Source organism: Notechis scutatus, chromosome 1, assembly GCF_049901735.1.
Source record: "Notechis scutatus isolate UNSWTSFEM ecotype Mainland chromosome 1, rNotScu1.2, whole genome shotgun sequence".
NCBI lineage: Eukaryota > Metazoa > Chordata > Lepidosauria > Squamata > Elapidae > Notechis > Notechis scutatus.
In genome coordinates, this window is record NC_142009.1 from 224,648,410 (window position 1) to 224,670,354 (window position 21,945).

At 39.7% G+C, this 21,945-nt stretch overlaps 1 protein-coding gene across 2 annotated transcripts in view; it reads left to right on the forward strand.

The window, feature by feature from the left end:
• Positions 1–21,945, forward strand: part of NHEJ1 (non-homologous end joining factor 1) — a 96,991-nt gene that overhangs the window by 14,596 nt on the left and 60,450 nt on the right. Inside the window, exon 6 of one of the 2 annotated variants that reach the window (XM_087950398.1) lies at positions 6,211–6,510. The exons of the other annotated variant lie outside the window; for it this stretch is intronic. Coding sequence (XP_087806524.1) covers positions 6,211–6,435 — 225 coding nt within the window. The 3' untranslated portion in view covers positions 6,436–6,510. Of the gene's footprint in view, positions 1–6,210; positions 6,511–21,945 lie in introns of those variants that run through there. 2 annotated transcript variants of the gene reach the window in all.

The following is a 21,945-nucleotide window of genomic DNA, read 5'->3' on the forward strand; positions in this document are numbered from 1 at the left end:
TTCTTGGTTTTTGTTATTCTAAACCTCTTCCGTAATGTAGATATGACTTTCTTTTTTTGGTGAAATACTGGTGCATGGTCTACAATTTGGCTGAGATAAGCAGGATAAACGGCAGTAAACTTAAAACTTATCAAAGAAAGGTAGGCCCCATTCTGTCTAACACATAGTTTAATTTCTTGTGATAGTATGCGGGTGATCTCAAGGAACCAACTGGCAGAACAGGATTGCTTAGCCTTGATTGTAAATAGGTGGCTTTTTGTCATTGTGACCTGTGAAAAGATTAAACCTGTTGATCTCAGTTTCCTTGTTAAACTAGAAGCTCACTCCATACCTATTAACTTTTCACAAGTCCCTCAATATTTAATTACATTATCAGGCCTGGGAGCCCCAAGGGAACAATTGTTAATATCTGTTGATTTCTCCTTGCGTTTTGATTATTATATTTATAATAATATAATATTAAAATAGAAAATATATTGTTTGCTTTCATATAATTGTTTTTAATTTTTTATTGTATGCCACCTGCCTTGGCAATATGATGAATAAATAAAGCTCTTCTGTGAAAAGAGTGGTGGTTTTGCCTCAGACTAGCTCCCTATCTTTCTACTGTCCCTTTCCCCATCAAAATTTGATGCCTGGTCAAACAGTGTAGCATGTATTATGATGGCAACCTGAAGAAGAGAGGTATTCATTATATAAAAATTCTTGCTTCTTCATGTGGCTGCTTAGAGCTAACTCACATAGAAGAAACCCGTGGTATCTTTCAATCTGTGTACTATACAATTTTGAATGTTTTGAGAATGATTACTTATCTTTATAATTCTCCCCTTTAAAAGTTTCCTTGAATATGATAAGCATATACCAATTATAAAGTGGTAGGCCAGGATCTCTGCGTAATGGAGCAGTTCAGTATATAGCCCCACTTTGAATCACTGGTCATATGTGGCACAATTTGGAAAGAATTTTATTAGAGAGGGCAAAAAATGTGTCTAGCAATCTTGTTGTGACCTTCCTCTCAGGTGTGTGTAGCAACAATATCCCAAGCTCTGTAAGGAGAGGGCCTACAGTACTTTGCCTTCTATTGCTAAAATAGCACCAAGGTCATTGGTGAAAGAGGTAGACCAGGATCTCTATAAAGTAACCTGCTTGTCAGAGAGGCCCTGGTTTACTGTTTAGATACTGCCTAATCTGCCTGCTATCATTCAAGAAATTAAATCAGATCTTCTCTAAAGCGGCTTGCTTGTCGGATTGATCCTGGTCTTCCAGTTAGAGAAATACCGGTCTAACAGCTATTGCTAAAGCAGCTTCCAGATTATTAGAGAATGTCCTAGATAAGGACTGCTTTTGCCTGTCAGGCCACTGTTTATTCCTATGTGGATCTGCCAAGCAAGTTGGACTACGATTGCTAGATATTCCTATTTATACGAAGGTTGCATCAGATGGCTAAATTTGCTACTCTAGCCCTCAGAATCCCCAACCCCTGGGTACATTAGGAGGACAATTGGTGAATTGTTTTCTGACTGGTCTGGTGATCAGTCAATTAACTTTTCCTGCAGAAATCTGTTAGGACAGTGCCACCTACTTGTAATGTTAGTGAGGTATCTTATGCCCCATACTTTGCTGTTTCCTCACAGACTGGAAATAAACATATTAAATCAGCTATTATGTGGATGGGGTCAAAGTTAGTATTTTTCTATTTTTTTCATTTTGTGTTTTTTAGAACTCATGAAGTTAGAAACTGAGAAACATAAAAGGCTGTTCAATATGGAATAGATTGCTAGTTCTTCCCCAACATACATAACATGGACTTTTCCATTGACTATGAATGAATCTGAAATTATCTGAGCAATGTTTGGTGAAGTCTCAAAAAACAGAGTTAAATTATCTAAAGTTATCAGGGAATATTTCTCTTAATTCCTGTCATCATAAGATGCACATGGTTGCTAGAAGCTGCACAATACAGATTGCTTTTTATTATAACTTTTAACAGTTTCTTTTAAGGGCAAAATGTATATAATATTTCCTTCTCCTAGAAACCATTAGTTTGAAATAGAACAAAAGGTATAGCATAGCCCCTGAGAGAGAAGCTTCAAACTCTAGGACCTTTATTAGGCGTTATATTTTGAATGTTACTTTAGACTGCCTAGGCTCCAAAAGGTTTTTTTTTTTTCTCCATTATTTCAAACCCCATTTCTGAATGCTCAAGATATTATGGAGAATACACTTTGGTAGTTTTCTACCCCTTTGGGAAGTCCACTCTTTGCTTTCTATTACTCACTAGTCAGTTCCCCATTTAGCAATAGCACTTAGACTTATATACCTCTTCACAGTGCTTTTACAGCCCTCTCGAAGTGGTTTACAGAGTCGGCATATTGCCCTCAACAATCTGGGTCTTCATTTTACCCACCTCGGAAGGATGGAAGGCTGAGTCAACCTTGAGCCTGGTGAGATTCGAATTGCCAAATTGCAGGCAGCTGGCAGTCAGCAGAAGTAGCCTGCACTACTGCATTTTAACCACTGCGCCACCACGGCTCAAATCATTTCTTGATTTACAAGGTCTCTACTGCACTATAAAGCCATGGACCACTTCCAGCTCTGGAGGATGTTAACCATAATACAGTTAATCTTTGCTTAACAACTAGCCTTTTTAGTGACCAAATTTATGCCTGATCATTTTTATGACAGGTTTGTTGCAGTATTCCTGTGGTCTAATAATGAAGATTCGGACACTTTACATCTGGTTGGTGTTTATAACTGTGACAATGATCCATGGTCACATGATGGCCATTTGTATGCTTCACAGCTGGCATCCAACAAGTAGGGTCACTGGAAAAGCCAGCAGTGAAATTATAAGTCTTGGCCATGTCTTGCTTAAGAATTGTGAGTTGCCAGGCCTAACTGTGGTAGTTAAGCAAGGACTACTTGTACAGATAAAAAATGATGTATGGAAATATACTAAGGCAATAAGAACAATGAGAGAGAGAAAGGGTGGGGGGTAGATAGATATTCAGATTCAGATTATGGCTGATTCTTTCTTTTTCTTGCCTGTTATCTTCCCTTTGAAGTTTAAAAATTACCAAATATCTAAATCTGAGCTTCCCTTAAAGCTAAGCTGAATATTACCTTTCTCATTGACCTGGAAACCTATTTTTGCCATTTTCTTCAGTTATGTTAGTGCATCAAATCAGATGCATTCCATATCTCTGAAGGGTTGGCTTCAGAGGACGAGGATTTTCAAGGAAAGCAAGGAAAATACTGCATAGGTGGTGATTAATGTGCTTGAAGAAATTTATGTAGTACTTGAGATGTATGCCTATTTTGAGATGCTATTGTAGTTTCATATTCACTTCGATATCTATGTATCTCTCTATTCTATCTATCTATCTATCTATCTATCTATCTATCTATCTATCTATCTATCTATCTACCTACCTACCTACCTACCTACCTACCTACCTACCTATCTATATAGACATACGTCCCTATACTATACTACTATACTACTATACTACTTTGGTGTCGGAAGCGCTGAAGCACTTCCGTGGTGAAAGGATCAGCCAGTGACATCACCATTGCCTGGGGGACACCCATTTGGGGGCTCCTTTCATATCCCCATTAATGGGCCAACCAAAGTGGTACCTATTTATTTACTCGCATTTACACACTTTCAAACTGCTAGGTTGGCAAGAGCTGGAGTGAAGGACAGGAGCTTGACATTCCATAACACAGCAGTACTCAAACTTCGAATGTGGAGTTGTAAATTGTCAATTCAGCATCCTAACCACACCAGTCACTACAGTCTATAGATACCTCCCTAAAATGTAACATATGAAGAGACACTTAATTACATAAGTGTTGTTATTCCAGTTAGATATATTGTAGTATAATAAATGGGGGGAAAGCTAAATGATATGGATTTTCCAAATAATAATTATTTTAAATATTGTGACTTTTTCATTATCCACCACCTTGACATTCCTTGGATTTTATTCCTCAACTAATGGATTTATCACACAAGCTGCTTTTATCAGTCTCTTTAATTTGGAAACTCAATTTGCTTTAAATATCAGAAATATTTTGTTTAATTTTAAATAGTGTTTTAAATCACTGGTTTCTGATAAGCTTGAAAAGTACAGTGTTAATTTTTCAAGCTCATATATGCTATTCTACTTGATAGAAGCATCATCTAAAGCAAGGGTCTTCAAACTTGGCAAGTTTAAGACTTGTGGACTTCAACTCCCAGAATTCCTGAGCTAACGTGACTGGAGGAGGAATTCTGGGAGTTGAAGTCCACAAGTCTTAAAGCTGTCAAGTTTGAAGACCCCTGACCTAAAGGATAGCATTTTGAAAAAGATTGCCTACTAAGAAGAATGTTTGGGGTAGTTTGTCCTCCTAGTGGTTGTCTTCTACTAATGACAAAATTTTCTAAACGTTCTTCTGATCTAGATTTACTCCAATCATTGGCAACTAATCTGAGAGATGTTGTTTTTCAGATTGCTGTTTAGGGTTGAGATATATGGAGATCAGAATTGGATGCCCAGAACTTTTGTGGTTTTTCTAATGGGGACAAAAGTGACTCAGTGTAGGGAGAGCTTTTCCAAGCGCCAATCCCACACAGGAAAATATTGAAGCAACACTAGCCTCATCCCTCAGAGGCCTTCTTCTCAGCTCCTTTAGCTGGATGAAATGGCCATTATTCTGCCAATCTGCATATGCCTAGACTGTCCCATTCTATGTACAGCACTCATGGCTAAATATATATATATCTTCATGTGGAAAGTTCAGAGACATGCCCCATCTCTATGGCCTCTTTTCATGGCCAGTGCTAATGAGATTCACTTCTTCCCCAGCTGATGTTTTGTGGGACCAGGGGCTTGTCAACTGGATGATCTCTGGCATGGGTCTTGGCAAATATTTACCATAAAAATAAGGTGGGGGGGGGGAAACAGGTTCCATATAAATTTAGAATCCTGAAAATAGAGATCAAGTGAGTGGGAGAAAAAGAAAGAAAGACCAAACCAGAAAATACAGCCTAGTCTGTTCACGAGCAAGGGAATAAAAATGGAAGATAAAATGAGCAAAACCTCGGCAGTAAAAACAGCATCTTGGTAAATAGTCTATTAAAAACCCAGCTGACCTGCTTTATGGCTTTCTTGGCTGCCATTCAGCAGGCGGGGGAGGTAGCAGGAGCCGGCGGGCGGCTACTGCGCTCCCCTCTTGGAATGGGGTGTTAAATTTAGCCACATAATAACGGCCCTGAGGAAGCAGCCTCTTGTCGACCACACAGTAATTACTGCTTCCCTTCTGCATCTTATTTTCTTATTATGTGCCTCCTTTCCCCAAATGGTGCAAGAATTGTGCAAGAACAGTGATCTGATCTCTGCCTCATCTGTGGCTGCAACTTCAGTGAACATTTGGGAAGAATTTGAGGCAGTGCAAAAAACCTGTATGTGTGTATTGGGTGAAGGATTTAAATTGAACTGCTCTGGTCTGTTAACCTGTACATCTGTAATCTCGGCGTTGGGTGACGTTCATGGGGACCTGTCTGCCTCCCCCGCCGAAAAAAATTGGAAGACTAGGTAATAGTTTGGATAGTCAGAAATCTTTAAGTCTACTTTGACCTGTAACTCTTACATCAAAAATTTTGAGTCTCAAAGATAGATAGTAGGATAGACTTTAGAATTAGAATTCTTTTATTGGCCAAGTGTGATTGGACACACAAGGAATTTGTCTTAAAGTGTCTTCTAAAAATCTAGTTTAAATAATTGCTTTGTGAAGTCTCATTTTCTATTTCATTTACTTCTTAAACAAATAGGAGAATATTCCTGTAATGAGAATGCTATTTGTTTGCATTAGAGTCTTTATTCTCTAATCCTATTCTTTATAGCATTCTATTTTAAATTTTCATAAACTACAGTATGGTTTAGGATAGCACAATATATGAACCCAGCCATTGTGGCTGGTTCAATAAAATATGGCTCCAGCCAGCTAACTATAACTTAGTGTGAACGTCATTCTAGTGTTTTATGGAAAGACATCAATTCAACTTCAGGAAACAATGTCAACAAACTTTTAAAGAATGAATTTAGATGTAATTGAATTTCTCTCAAACACTTTAAATGGTTGAAGTTTTTAAATAATATGATGTATGCAGAAGCGATTAATTGTCATATTTAAAACATTCATTTTTATCGATGGGTCTTATTTTAGTACTCTCCAATCTGGGCTGCAGAAATCCTGATGACCAATAGAAGACAACAAAGTTTTGTATTTCTTTGCAATCCTTCTAGTGATTGTCTTGACTTTTCCAGTCTAAATATGAAACCTTTATTTCATACCAGGGCAATACTCTCAAAATCAGAATTCTTTTTTTTAATCTCTGCTCACAATTTTAGGGGGGGAGAGGGGGAATCTGCTGTATGTTTACTTCAGTGAATGTAAAGCCATAAAGACCTGTAGAAATCTATAGTCTAATACAGTAAAACAGCCATCTGTGTTTTGGTTATTGATATTTCTGACTAATCTTTTATTTCCAGAATTACTCCATGGTACAGCTAATAGTAATACAATACAGTCCAAATCTAATGTACTCTCAGCAGCAAATAAAAGGACAGTATTAATTTAAATACAATGTACTTAAATTGTCACAGCATCCAAAATACCCCCTTCTCTAGCCAAGTTCTTTTCAAATGAATTGGGACCTCAACTCTTTGGTTGGCTGAGAATTCTGGGTGTTACTTCATTATATTTGGATGAAGCCTGTCCAGTGTCACTTAGCTGGTGTCTTCTGGTATGTTTTCCTATATAGCAGGAAATACTCGATGAATGGCAATGGTAAATCAACCTACATTATGACATATGGGGCATGCATGGAAGACATAGTCTATCAAATAGATTATGGTTAGATTAGATTAAGATTAGACAAAAAAAAGACCCTCAGTTCCTCATACCTTGATGGCCAATGCTAGACATACCATTCTAAGTGAAGCAAAGCCATCTTTTGTGCTTTTATTTATTTTTATGTATTAATCAAATTTATATGGATGCCCTTCTCATGAAATGTGCCTTTGGGCAGTATACAACAATCCAGGAAGAAGAGGCAATAAGACAATCATTAGTTAAAATTATTACAGAATAATGATTAAAAGGAATTAAAACTCAGAGAAACAAAGCTAAAAGAGGAGAATAGAATAATGAACTGAGGGAGGTTAATAATAAGAGAGCCACCTCATGAGTTCACCCATCCCCGGAGTTCCCAAGCCTGCTGGCGTAACCAGGTATTGAGGGGATTTTGGAAGTGGTGGAATGATGAGGCCAACTTATCCTGGAGGGAGAAGATTTCACAATTGTGATGCCACAGCAGAAAGGGCCCGCTGTCTAAAACCCGCCAAAAGTAGCCCTGTAGACATCAGAACTTGTAACTTACTCATTCAGTGAGATCTGGTGAGATGGGTGGATGAAATTGGAGAGAAGTGGTTCCTCAAATAACCAAGGTCCCATGCCATATGGGGCTTTAAAAGTCCATACCAGCACCTTCAATTGGACTGTAAACAAACTGGTAACCAATGCAGCTCACGCTCTACCAGAAAGACACAGTTCATTGTGTGTCACTCCATTGACATGTTTATGTTAATAGGGTCTAAAAATGGTATGTGCCTCTCCTTATCATCATTGCATTACTGAAATATTTTTAAATGCTTGCAATCAACCTTATTAATTGACCTTTGGTATTTTTAGATGGCTTTCTTCCCATCAACCACCTACTGAGTCTTTAATTTTTAGTAATATATGCAGATCTTCAGGAGCACAGATAGTGAAAGTCCTAATTCTCTGAAACTAGGATGTTTCTAGTCTGGAGTTCTTTTTACAGCCCCTTCATTTTGCTGTTTCAGAATTTAAGAACAGAAATGTGCTTCACACCTTTTTCCTGCTCATCTTTACAAGCTTCCATATCTTTATGTTTGCGCAGGGAAGGGGTTTTTAGCCTTTCGCTTGTGCTGGTCCAGTTGGGGGACCCTTTTGGCAAGGCAACAACATTCCAATAAAGGTCTCGTTCTTGGGCTTGTTTTCCCAAAACAAAGGAAACAGGCTTGCATTGCTGGAAGTGGCGTGCTTGGGTTGTACTGCCTTGTTATCATCAGATAACCCATCGACCCTGATGTTGCCCTGTTCCTCACCCAGCAGCCTCAGGCTAGGGGATGTGAACAGCTTCCGCACACTTGCCCTTGTGCAGATCTTCACCTTCCTTTCAGTCCATAGCTTACATACAGACACACATGGAAGAATAGCATTAAGGAAGGAGGTTCCTGAACCTTCTCCTTCTTCTTTTTACTCACCAATTGGCAATATTATTTAGGTGTTTGTGTAGACTGGCTATCATGGAGGCAAATCCTCTGGATTTCCAATATTGGGAAGGCTGTTTTTTTATTTCACTGTGAATGTTAGGAGAATGCATTAATATCCAAGTACTACCTTGAGAACTCGTGGCATTTAAAAAAATCTTTTTAATCCTGCTTGATGAAGAGTTACAGAGAAATTGAATTCAAATACAATATTTTGGGTAATAATTTATTACCCAACTGTGGATTTTGTATATATGTCTTTTTAGCTATCCTATCTACATATCACCTATATTATGTATTTGTATGGTTGGGATATCTCCCAGACCCAGAGCATTCATACTGGCCTGCCTTGATTCTCAGAGGTTTCAGCACCACTGTCTCTGGTATCTTTCTGGTCTAGTCAGAAGGCTGTAAGTAGGAGACATTTTTATTAGGGTTGGTCATAGAGTCAGCCAGATGTTGAGACTGGATTTGGAATTTTTGCCCTGCTATTGAATCCTCCTAATTTACCTGGAATAGGTAGATGTTGTTTAATAATAAAGTAATTACTATTTTATCTTGACTTTTTAAATATATTTGGAATTTTTGTCCACCAGTTGAGTCCTCCAAAGCAACCGGGATAGGTAGATGTTATTTAATAATATAATTACTGTTTTATCCTGCCTTTTATATATATTTCAAGGTGATGTGCATACCTATTACCTAATTCTCTTGCCTCCTATGTTTTTACAACAATAACTTTGGGGAGTGGGTTGAGAAAGCCAGCCAGCCAGCTTTCAAAGATAAGGGAAGCCTATAATTCACACTTTCTTGGTTTCTATATCAGCACTTTCACCAGTATATCAAACTGGCTCCCCAGGTGTTAAGGCCAAGATGATAGGTGAGCCCATATTTGGGAGGAGAATGTGTGTTGATAGGCCCCAATTGTATGATATTGGCATATTACTTTTTATGAGATAGTTGATACTATTGGGTTTTTTTCTTTGATTTTATTGATGTATGCTATGTGGAGTTGTGATCATGGGTAGCCTTATGAATTCCAATAAATAAATCTGAAAGCAGATTGTACAAACGAAGATAGTTACACAACTCAGAATGATCTAAACTTCTATTATTTCTTCAGTTAACTAATTCAGTTTACTTAGCTGCCCACTCACAAGCAGCTCTGGGTAGCTTATAACATTAAAAGCAGACAAAGAAATGCAAATAGTGTAAATCCATAAAATAAAAATGTCACAAAGAAAGATATACAAACACCTATAGTGCCAGGATCAAAATTCATTTCACATACTTTAGCACATATTAATGGTTCCCTTGGCATCTCACTTGGCCTGAGGGAAGAGTCAAGTTTGCCAAATATTAAAGGTATGTTTCTTGGGTCCCACCAGAGGAGTAGAAAGAGATAATCCCTCATATGGCCTGGTCTTTAGTCTGTGCATGAAGGGCTTCTCAGCATTGCCCTTAAACAACTCTGCAGAGCTGATAGTTGATTTATGCTTTCTCTTGCACTGTGTACTCAGTCATACAATCAAGAGGCCATCGATGTCACAATTTCTATGGACTGGAATATTTAATCAGTGATTTAAAGCATGTCTTCAAAATATTAGCTTTGACTTTTCCTAGTTTCCAAATTTGCAAAATTCTGATTTTTGCACCTGGAGAAAAATGCTAAAGATGTGAAGACTTTTTGCACATCTTATGTAGTACAGTCTGAATATAAAACATGATTATTTTTAACATACAATATAAACCTCTTATCCCAAATCATATTTTTGATCTTTTAGCCCAGCATTGTTTCCTTTAACTTTTAAAAGAAATTAAATATTAAGTCTCTGAAATCTTTAATTGCATAGAAATTGTATAATATGTTTAGTGCTGCCAGTGTTATCTTTGAACTCGAGTTGGATCAAACTGCATTTTTTATATCTGTTACTAGGATTTTGATGCAAACTCTGTCTTCATGTCTTGAAAATAGATCTCTTCAGTTTCTGAGGATGAAGAACATTGTTAAAATTTATTGAATTACATTAATTATAATCAGGTGGCTGGATTCCTGAGACAGCTAATCTTGGCTCATCCCCATCAGATTTCAGGGTTTAAGTGTGGCTGGGAAGAGAATGGTTGCAATGAGGAGAACAATCAATGTTAGGCATGGGTGGACAGATTAGAAAATTGGTGTGACATGCAGTATAAAACAAAGTATTTGGGACAAAATAATAGCAGATAGTTTGTGCATTCTTGCTAATAAATCAACACAGACATATTCTTGTCACCAGGAGTAAAACTCAGCTTTAGATTTCACCTTTCATCTATTTAATAGTGGCCTCCTTCCATCAAATTTAATGTTCTATAATATTAGATAACTACATTATAGTAACCATTTTGGGAGATCTCTGGGAGTTTCACCAAGGCTTTCAGGTCCTGGATGTGAACTGGAGCCTGTGGTTGTTTACAGAGAGTCTTATGCATAAATCATCTGAAATAGTTACCTTGGAGCACTAGAATATGTGTGTGTGTGTGTGTGTGTGTGTGTGTGTGTATACACTTTCATCTAAACCTGGAGATAGATTTTATATATATATATATTTGTTTTCTTAAGTTTTCGCGGGTACTTACATGTATGGCATTCGGCTTTGTTCGGGTATTTTCCCACGTCATTGTAGTTGTTCTTTTAAAGTTGTAGCAACGTTTCAGCAGAATCTCATACAACTTTAAAAGAACAACTACAATGACTGCTGAAAATAGTAACAAAAATGATTTATCCTTGCTATACTCTGGAAAAGGAGTCAACCAATATGTCATCTTTACCACAAGTTGCCTGCATGCCATAATGAAGGAGGTTTGTATTTGTCTATGTATTTGCTCATCATTGCTTCTTATTCATTGTGATTTCATTCTCCCCCTCTCCTCTGGGTCTCCTCTTTCCACTCCCACAATGTACTAGATCTTAATTTGTTCTATAACTTCCTCCCCCCCCCCCCTGAATTTCTACTTTTAGCATTGAAAACAAACATTATTTTTAGCTATTCCCTGCTGAAAAAAATCATGCTTGGTGCTTCTTTGCTAGTCATTTAAGCTTCCATCCCACAGATGTGCATGAAGGACAGCTGAGACACATAATTGGCATAGTAAATGAGCAAAAAGCCTCTCAAATCTGGTCTCTATTGAAGTCTGGTTTTGTGTGGCATAAGAGGGATGCGCCCTGGAATCAGTCAGCCACTAGCGTGGGCTAGCCTTTTAATAAAAGCTAATCTATATATATTCCACTTTGCCTTGAAATAGTCTAAGGAGTCTTTCAAAGGGCCTTTCCCCATTTGGGGTAAAGGAGGATTGGAAAGCAGCAAGAAATTTGTGAGTGGGTGGGTGTTCCAAGGATTGTGTGTACCTGTTTGCTTCCTTTTAAAGATGTGTTGTTGAGAACCAGTTCCTGCATGGAGAGAAGAAAATGGGAGGTCTTCTCATCTTAAAGCTGCATTTGGAATGAATCCAGGACTAAAGATCTGTGCAAAGTGCTTTCAGCATGTTGCAGTTCTATTTTTTCCTTCTATTTTTCCAAAAGCTACCCATTTCACAGGCTATTTAACGATGCAATGACTCCCAGAATTAAACATGCATTTAAATGTTTTCTCTGCTGTGCTTTAGGTGACTGGGAGATTTTAGAATCCCGTCTCTTAGGCTTTCTTGGAACGTCAGGTTAGGGCATCTTTTTACTGCCTTAAGAAAGTAATTTGGACTAGCTGACTCTAAAAAGGTGGGGTTTAAAGGAGGTTCATGGGTCAGCTAGTCCAAATTACTTTCTTAAGGCAGTCTTGGTTAATGGCTACATTTAGAACTCTGAAGGAGTATCAGAGTCCCCATCTCAAAATGACTACACGACAAAATGGCTGGATGGGGCAAGGGCGTCACAAAGGAGGGCAGCCATTCTTATTCAAAAGATGTTTGAAGATTGAGTCCCCACAAATCATCCTCCTATCCTTGATTTGATTGTGCGGCAAACAAGTCAATGTCAATTTTTTGTGACAGCATTTAAACTGACCATCTCTGAGATGATCTGTCCCCAACCTGACTCTTTAAATCTTCAAATGGCACCTGTTGCTGTCAGTCATAATCCTTATCTTTTTTCTTCCCTTTGCAGAACTACTAAATGTGATAATTTTGGCCTTCTCCAACAGCAAAAGCATCAATATTCTTCCTATCCTGCTTCTTTAAAAGTCCAACTTTAAGTGTTACGTGGAACACTTTACAGGGAAAAGTTGCATTATTCTGATTTTTATAGATATACCGTGTTTCTCCAACAATACGGCCTCCACCAATAGGAAGCCCCACCATGTTTTATTGGCCTAAAATCAAATTAAGCCCCTCCCCCCCAAATTAAGGCCCATATTAAACATGCAAAATGGGGGGGGGGGAAATGGCAGGGGGGAGGCTTGCCCTTAGGAAGTACTTTTGTTGCATGCCCGGATATGGTGCTGCCATATGGGGCACTTCATGGTGGGGCACTTCATATCGGGAGACCTTCCACCATTGCTTTCCCTTCTCCCTTGCTGCCACGGCGTTAGGCATTTGGCGCAGCCATGTGTGGCCAGTCAGGGCTCCTCCCTGCAACCAGAGCCCTGAGGAGACACTTGGCTTCAGGCGCTCCCGTCTTCCCTTTGCTTTCGAAGGTAAAGCGAATTATTTTACAAAGCCTCCGGCTCTGCCCAGCCCGCACGGCTCTGGCACGGCCCTGGTAGGCAGCGAGCACCTCCCCACCAGACCCTCCGCTCATCCCACCCGTGAAAGCGAGCCGCGGGTGCGTGCATGCCTCCTCCTGCCCCTCGTTCCCAAATCTCGCCTGGAAAAGTCGGTTGGAAGCAGCGTGGCTAGGCTGGCCGCGGAGGCGCTTGGTGCAGGTGCCTCCAAAGGCGGGAAGGACGGGCTGGCGCTAACCTCGGTCGTTCTCCCCGCGTCGGGCTAAGGGTGATGGCTGTTTCCGCTGCGAGCGGCTCGGAGCCGCTGCTGCTGCTCCGCAGCCGCCCGCCTGGTCTTTCTTTGAGGTGGAAGAGCTCGCTGGGCTGAAGGGACCGGCGCATCAGAGGCGCGCAGTGTAGGGAGGTCGGGGAGGAACCGAAGAGGCCCCGGGAGATTAGCCTCCCCACGTGGGGTTGGGCTGCCCTCTCAGGCAGGGGAGGCTTTGTAAAATAATTTGCTTTACCTTCGAAAGCAAAGGGAAGACGGGAGCGCCTGAAGCCAAGTGTCTCCTCAGGGCTCTGGTTGCAGGGAGGAGCCCTGACTGGCCGCACGTGGCTGCGCCAAACGCCGCGGCGTTGCTCTAACGCCGCGGCAGCAAGGGAGAAGGGGCAGCAAGGGAGAAGGGAAAGCAACAGTGGCCCGAACCCGAAGGTCTTCCGAACATCCAAGCTGTCGCCGCCCGCCCACCCACCCACCCGAGGATGCAAGGGGGGAATTAAGTCACCCCGAAAAGACGGCCTAGCTGTTTTTTCGGGATAAAAAAAAAAAAGGCCCGGCCTTATTATGTGAGAAACACGGTAGATATAATACGGCATCTGAATATCTTTTCCGAGACCTACATTGCTATCCTATCAAGTGCTAATCTGTAACTTATTTCTTCACTGCTGGGTATTTTACAGTCAATAGTTTTAAATGTCAGAAGCTTTCCATCGTTGTCAATTCATTGTCAATTCTAAGGCTGGTTGCTGTACCTGTTATCATTATTTTGATTTTCTGTATGTTAAACCTTAGTCCCATTTTCCCCTGTGGTCCTTGACTTTTGTTATTGGCTCTTGCAGGTGATTTGCAACTATCAGAGTGGTGTCATCAACACAGTGCAGATTTTTTGTTTCCTCCTGCATTTTTTAAAACTATGCTTCTTCCAATGAAGCTTCCTTCAATTTATATTCAACATATAGGTGTATAAATAAGGAGAGTTTAGAGGTTTGTCTCACTTTTTTGTCACTCTTAGCCAGTTTGTTTTGCCACTTTCCATCCAGACTGCGAGTTCTTGTCTTGTGTATAGTTTCACACAGGGTGGGATTCAAATTTTTAACAACCAGTTCTGTGGGTGTGGCTTAGGTGGTGGGCATGGCTTAGATGGTGGGTGTGGCTTGGTGGTCATGTGACTGGGTAGACATGGCTTGGTGGTCATGTTATTTATTGGCTGGGCGTGGCCAACTCAACATCACTCATATCGAGGCAGGCATCTCCTTGCCTGGCCTCTCATGACTGTGGGGATGCTGCAACAGTTGTAAGTATGAAAAATGGTCATAAGTCACTTTTTTCAGTGCCACTGTAACTTTGAATGGTCACTCCACACAAGCAAAGTACCAGCAAAGGAGGGGGGAAAAAACTCCAGAGACATTCCTGAGACAGGAAGTCTAGTCCTGCCAAGAATGAAATAAGGTTTAACAGAGAGGCAGTTTCTGTAAGCAACACCAGAATGTTTCCTTCCTGCCTTCCTTACAGAATTAGGCCTGTAATTTCTTCTAACAACCGGTTCTCCAAACTGCTTAGAATGTTAACAACCGGTTCTACCGAATAGATGTGAACTGGTAGAATCCCCTGGTTTCACATGAGGGCAATGAGATGTTTTGGGATTTCTCTTTTTCTAATAACTTTTTCCAACTGGACACCGTTGATGCAATAAAGGGCCTTACTATAGTGAATGAAGTACCCTGATTTTCTTGTACTTTATTATTAGTCTTTCTCAATTATTTAGTATAGTATAATCAAAAATAATGTATCTTGTTCCTTGGCCTTTTCTAAAACCATCTCAGGCATTTGGGATCTCCCTTTTCATGCATGGCTATAATCTGTGTTGGATGATTCTAAACATTATTTTAACAGTATGTGAAATTAAGGATATTGTTTGATAGTTGCTAAACTCTGTTAAGTCTCCTGTGTTTGATATTTGTATATAGGCTGATCTTTTTCAGTCTTCTGCCAGTGCTGCAGATATACAGTACTAGTACAGAGCCTTTACTGATTTCTCTCTTGCTTGCTATATTTTTCTATAGATATTTCATCCAATTTAACTTCCTCTTTGGTTTTTGTAAATGAGAAATATCTTCTAAAGTTTCTTGGATGTCGACAGTTCAGAACTTCAGTATTTTCCTTTCTTTGATCTTCAAATTGGTTACTATTTGTTGGCTAGCATCCTTCAGCATACCAATTTGAGACTGGGACCTCTATCTGAGTGAGTTTGGAGATCTTTTGGAAGAGTTTCCGTGTTTTTGCAATGTCTTGATTTTGTATTTATTTATTTTGTCATGTTTATGTTGTGTATATTGGAGGTGGAGACCCTTTGAGAGCTGTATGTAACAAAATTTCATTTTAATGATGCCGATTAGTGTACATTCAAAGTGACAATAAAGTTAGTCTAAGTCTAAATCTGTTAGTTTTTCTTTTCAGTGTCTTTACAGATATTATTGTGATACTGCTTTTTGTCTTTTCTAACAGTTGTCCAAAATGGTTTGTTAAGTTCCTTCTGAGACATTCATCTTTCTTGACTTCGGATTCTCTTCTCTTCTCTTCTCTTCTCTTCTCTTCTCTTCTCTTCTCTTCTCTTCTCTTCTCTTCTCCTCTCCAAATCCAAATCCAAATCCAAATCCAAATCCAAATCAATTCTTGATACTATCCTTGAAAATTATTGATATATGTTCATGATCAGAAATGGTTTGGATTTGTTTTCTTGCTTAGGTTGACTCGGATCTCCTACCTTTCCAATCATTTAAAAATGGGTTCTTATTCCTTGTAACTAAAATGTATTTTAAAAACCGTTTGCTTCCCATTTCCCTAATTCTAGAGACTGGCTAAATAAAGAAGGAAACCGCTATCCCCAAATACTTCTATAGTAAGAATTTTTGATGTGAGAGTGGACTCTCATTCCCATCAGCAAATTTCAAGGAGAAAATTATTCCCTTCTTCTAGTCCACATCCATCAAACTCAAGGCCTGGGGGCCAGATCCGGCCTGGGGGGTTCTTAGATCTGGCCCGTGGAGTTGCCCTGGAAACAGCAAAGGACTGGCCTGCGGTGCCTCTTGCCAGAGAAAACTGTGCTCTCAGCCCTCCCGAGTTCTATTTTTGCTAGCAAAGGAAGCTGTTGCAGCCATTGCAGGAGGCCGTTGCAGCCGAAAACGAAGTTCGGGACCTTGTTTTCTCTGGCTGAGCGCTTGGGCCACTACAGGTGCCCATGACATGAGTGACATTCAGCTGGCTACGCCCACACTGGCCAAGCCCACTCCACCCCCGAGGTCAGATACAACCTTGATGTGGCCCTCAAAGAAATCAAGTTTGACACCTCTGCTTTAGTGGGACCCTCGGTGTGTGGGAGAGCCCATTTCCTTGCTATGTCAATAGTTGTTTGGATGATATCTGGATGCTATGGGCTTTATTTGTTATATTCTCTATTTTATCTATTTCATTAAAAGCCACTTTAAATCACATTTGTGAGATGAATAGCTATATAAATTGAATTAATAACAGCAGCAGCAACATAATTTTTTTTTCTTACAGGTACTGAAAAAAGTTAGGGAAACTTGATGACACTCATAGACTTCATATCACTGATCCCACTTTTGAAGCATATTTGCATAAATCATATCTTGGTAATATTAGCTTTAGGTGACATTTCTGTGCTACTCTTAAAAGTTGATGTGGCTAGGGATAAAATGGTATGGTAGGAATGAAAGTGGTCAGAGCAATAAAAAAAAAGTGAGTGAGAACTTTTAGGAGAGTTTATGTAGTATGCAATCCATGCCATAGGTAACTTGCCTGTGGGTAAGATTTAAGATGGATCAGACACAGGATGCAAATCTTGACTCTTCTGTTGAGATCCATTCTTGATTACATGGCCAAAGCTGTTTTATGAATAAACAGGTACTCTTGGGGTATAGGGCAATTAATACAATGTTACTGTCATTTACAAATATGACCCCATGCTGAATTTGCAATTATATCACTTTACTAATTCCAGTGCTAAATTGGAAGGGATTTCAGGAGAAAGTTACTGACATCAAATAGGTTGTTGCAATCTGTAGAGTGACTCTGGTCTTAATGTAGATATACTGTTGTTTCTCATGAACATCTTGTACATCAAAATAAAAGTGTGAGAATTTATTAATGTGATTATGTACCCAGACATTGGATTTTAATTTTTGCATGAAAGCACTTTCTGTAGAACATGGGTGTCAAAACTTGTGGCGTCACATTGCCGTCACGTGATGTTTCAAGATGTTTTTCCCCATTCGTGGAGCTGGGGTGGGCATGTCCTACTCATGATGCATCCAGCCCACGGACTGCCAGTTTGACACCCCTTCTATAGAACAACAATATATAAAGTAACAAAGCAATCTTAATTTGTGGAGTTTAGAATTTCATTTGCAGGCAATCATACCTTCACCACATATTGAAAGATATTCCTGGTGATTTTTTAAATCTATACTTGGATTTCAGATCACCTTGGGCAATAACCTGCAGGTGTTTTGTAGGGTTAGCTTGTAGCTGTTATAGAGTATGTAATAGAACCTGTGTAGATCAACAGTTAATCAAGTTGCTTGTTCTTTGCTATCTCCAAAGACTTTGCTGTATCAAAGTCTGTTTGCTGCTTAACTTTCTATCTATTAAAATCTCTCTCCCCCCAACTTTTTAAAAAGTACTTTTGAGTATGCCTTAGTCTTGACTTGTAGTCCATGTATTATTATTCTTTTAAAAACAAATTCCACACAAACTAGCTTTATTAACCCTCACTGAATTGCCCTTTTTCCCCTGAGTGTCTGGAAGCTGGAACACTACTGGCTTGTTTGTCTGGGTGTCGGTAGGTTGAGTGAAAGCAACAATGTGAAAGGCCAAATAATTCCTGGAGATTCTGACGCCGAGGAGGACTGCGGCTCTAAGCAGCCTTATTCACGCCTGAAGCTCTATAAATACTTTTACAGTGTGGCAACTAGGAAAACTTCAGGCCTTTTTATTAGTGCTGCATATAGTATAGTAATTGTGTGCGGCTTAAGTGTGATTCTCAATTCTGGTTTGGAGTTCACATTCCTCTATGTCCTAATGATGGACAGAGATGGGAAATCTTTGAGAGAATCTTTGAGAGGTGACACCAGGATCCTTCTTACAAGTGGGATCCTTGGGATGCTTATAAAATTGGCGTGGAGTTTGAGAAGATAGCGAGTAGACTGCCTCTTGCCCTGCTTCTCTGAGGGCCTTATCAAAACAACACTTGTGGACAGCTTTTTAGATCCGTTTGCTCTTTGTTGGAGATTAGGCCTCACCTTGTTTCACTGGTGAGCTTATTTGTCCACTAAGGCAAATGGTGGTAGATAGATGCCGAGAAAGGTCTTCACATCCGCTCTCTGTTTCTGCTTCTTACCAGGCCTATTGTTACTTAAATGAATCTGTGTTAAAGAGTCCCCTCTGCGTCTCTCTTGTGTTTCAGATGACATTCTCACATCCTTCCCAAACTGCAGGATGTATTTTGGGTACAAGTGAAGTCTTTTCTATCCATGTATTTCTTAATATGTCTTGCTTTTACTTCATGTACAGAATATGTACATATTCTGAATTCAACACAATTATATTCTTTGTGGTATTTTAATAATAGGACATTGAGCTATTTAATGTACTCAGGATTCTTTCAATAATCTGTTCAGGATATGCTAAAGTGGAGATATCCACGAACAAATTCAAATCTCTGACACTATTCTCCCCATTGGTTTTCCCCTAATGTTCACTCCATTTTTTTTCCTCTGCTCTATTCTTTTGACATCTCAAATCATTCTACTGCAGTTCTCCCCCTCTCTATTTTCCCAGCCTACATTTCTATTGCATCATTTATTTGGCTGATATGGAGGTTGTTTTAAATTTCTTTTAATCTATATTTAGTCTTTGAATGGCTGGTCAGGCTTTTGGTTTTGAAGCCTAAATGGAGCAGGAGCTTTGCCTCAGCAACAAGGCAATAAGAAGTCTGTAAGAAGTTCCTCCATTCTTTTGCAGACTTTAAAATGTATTTTGCTTGAGCCTGTGTCTTGATTTGCATGTAAAGAAGGTGAATTGGGAGCTTGGCAGAAGTGGTATTCAGCAGGTTCTGGAGAACCGGTGGCGGAAATTTTGAGTAGCGTGGAGAACCGGCAAATCCCACCTCTGACTGGCCCCGCCCCCATCTATTCTCTGCCTCCAGAGTCCCAGCTGATTGGCTGGGTCTTCTTTAGTTGCCCTGCACAGGAGAACGGAGTTGGAAAGCAGGTTAGTGGGGTGGGGAGGGAATGGGATTTTGCAGTAACCTTCCCCTGCCACACCCACCAAGCCACACCACGCCCACCAAGCCATGCCCACAGAACCTGTAGTAAAAAAATTTGAATTCCACCAATGGAACTAGGTTGTCAAATGAAGAGTTTAGTGGTGTTCTATCCAAATTGAGTTTTGAAGCCTTGCCCCCCTCCCCCAGCCCTCCCCCAAATTTATTGATTTTAACATCAGTAGAAAATGTGGAAACTGTTTCTAAATAAGAAATACATTGGGTACTTATTTAGATGTTATTGGTTTAACTTGGTCTTTCCCAAGCTGATGTCATGCAAATATTATGGACAACCACCATCATAATCCAAGTTAAGGATGGTAACAATTGTAATCCATTCCATGGCGGCGGGGGGGGGGGGTTGTCACAAAAATTATAAGAAATTGATTCTAGCCCAATGCATATGGCAGAATGTCAAAGTTGGAAAGGCTGACGTAATTGATCATTCTGATGCCCCCTCAGGAACAATAAGATTCTTCCTAATGCAGGGAAGGAAAGTGGCATTAGGACTCCCTAATTCAATGTTCCTGGCAATGTTCTGAAAGCAGTGTTCTTCAGCTTCCCTGCAGCTGGTGTTCTCATTAGCCAACAGTAACATTAGACCTTCTTACCATTCTTGTTGATTTTCCTGCTTACTAGGTTTCATCCATATTCATAAGTCTACAGAGACCTATCCATATTTATAAGTTTTCCATCATGATCTTCTCCTTCTTCTTCCTAGCATATTCCCACAAGTGCAGGGTCCACTTTTCGGATCATTGAACATCACTTTGCACGGTCAGCTGTGTCTCCAGGGCCCAGGCCCACGGCTTGCATATCTTTGTTGATGGTGTTTTGCCATCTCTGTTTTGGGCGCCTGTGAGGCCGCCGACCATTGGTAGGCAGTCTTGGCAACAGTGGAAGGTGCTTCTCTCAGGACATGTCCATACCAGCGGAACCTGCCTTGGTTTCATCCATATTCATAAGTCTACAGAGACCGATCCATATTAATAAGCTTTCCTTATATTTACATACATATACTGTACATATATGGATGTCTAACCATGTGGCCATGCCACTTGTGAGACACAATTAGACCACAAAATGATTTTGTCAAGAGTGTGGCCAAGACCAGGAGCAGGAATTAGGGGAAACAGAAGAGGAAAACAAAAAATCTTCTTAAATGCTCCACTGTCTTTTGGAATAGGATTCTGTAGAAATTTCCTTTTTCTGTAGTAATCCTGACTGTGGCTTCTTTCTTTTCAAATCTTGTGAGCAAGCCTTGTTGATGCTGAAAAATAGGACCAGTTAGTATATAAGTTCCTAGACACAAATCTTATGGATTATCCCAAATAATTCTGTCTCTTGACTTATTTCTAGAATGCTCGTTCAGCCTTCAGACTGCCTTTAGAATGTCAGTGGGCTGCCCTGGTCACATGATGTCACTCTGTGCTGAAAAGCTGTGAATATTAGGAGTATTAGAGAAGATTAGGTTTAAATTAAAGAAGGCTTTTTTCTGCTGACACTTTAAAAGAAAAACAGGATTTTTGCCATGTTCTATATCCTCTTCCTAGAATTTGCAGAATTTTCTCCAAAACATGTCATCTGTGTATGAATATGTGCGTGGTGTTTATATCCCCATGCTTCAACACTGACCGATATACTCTATTTTTTATTGATACTGATGCAGATACAAGAAAATAGAACCTAAAATTGAAAAGAAGAAACCCCCGAGTGCTTCTCACAACTTCATGAAATTTGGAGAAATTTTCTCCTGGAAAAAAAATGGTAAAAAGTCTCACCCCATTTCTTTACCTGTTAATTTTCCAATTTCTTTGCACACAGTTTAAAAATCACCCTGATTGACAGCAGAAAAACAGGACAAAAATAAGTCGGAATGCACTAATTTTGGACAGCAGCATGGAAAAAAGGTCATGACATAAAGGCAGGGATTTTTTCCCCACAACTTTGTTAGCAAGGTTTCTTCACAGCTTCTCCCTCAGCTAAAGAACCCTATTGAGAATGTTTCCTCCTTATAAATCTATGAGCTTTAGATGTTCAGGAAGAAAATTGAACTTCGGAAATAGTTTAATCTAGTTTATATTATTATTATAAAGCTGCTTCTTTATTCTCCCTTGCTGTTACCACAGAATTTAATCTCCCTTGATTAGGCTTTCTGGTGAACAGTTATCTTCCTAATGAGTTTAAGGTTTAAGATCTGCTCTGAGTTGCCTCCTCTATAAGGAGAATGGGAACTGTAGGCATATAGAAGAGTTCATTATATGTTCTTTAATAGTTTTGTGCAAAGGTCTTTTGAAAACAATAAGCCCA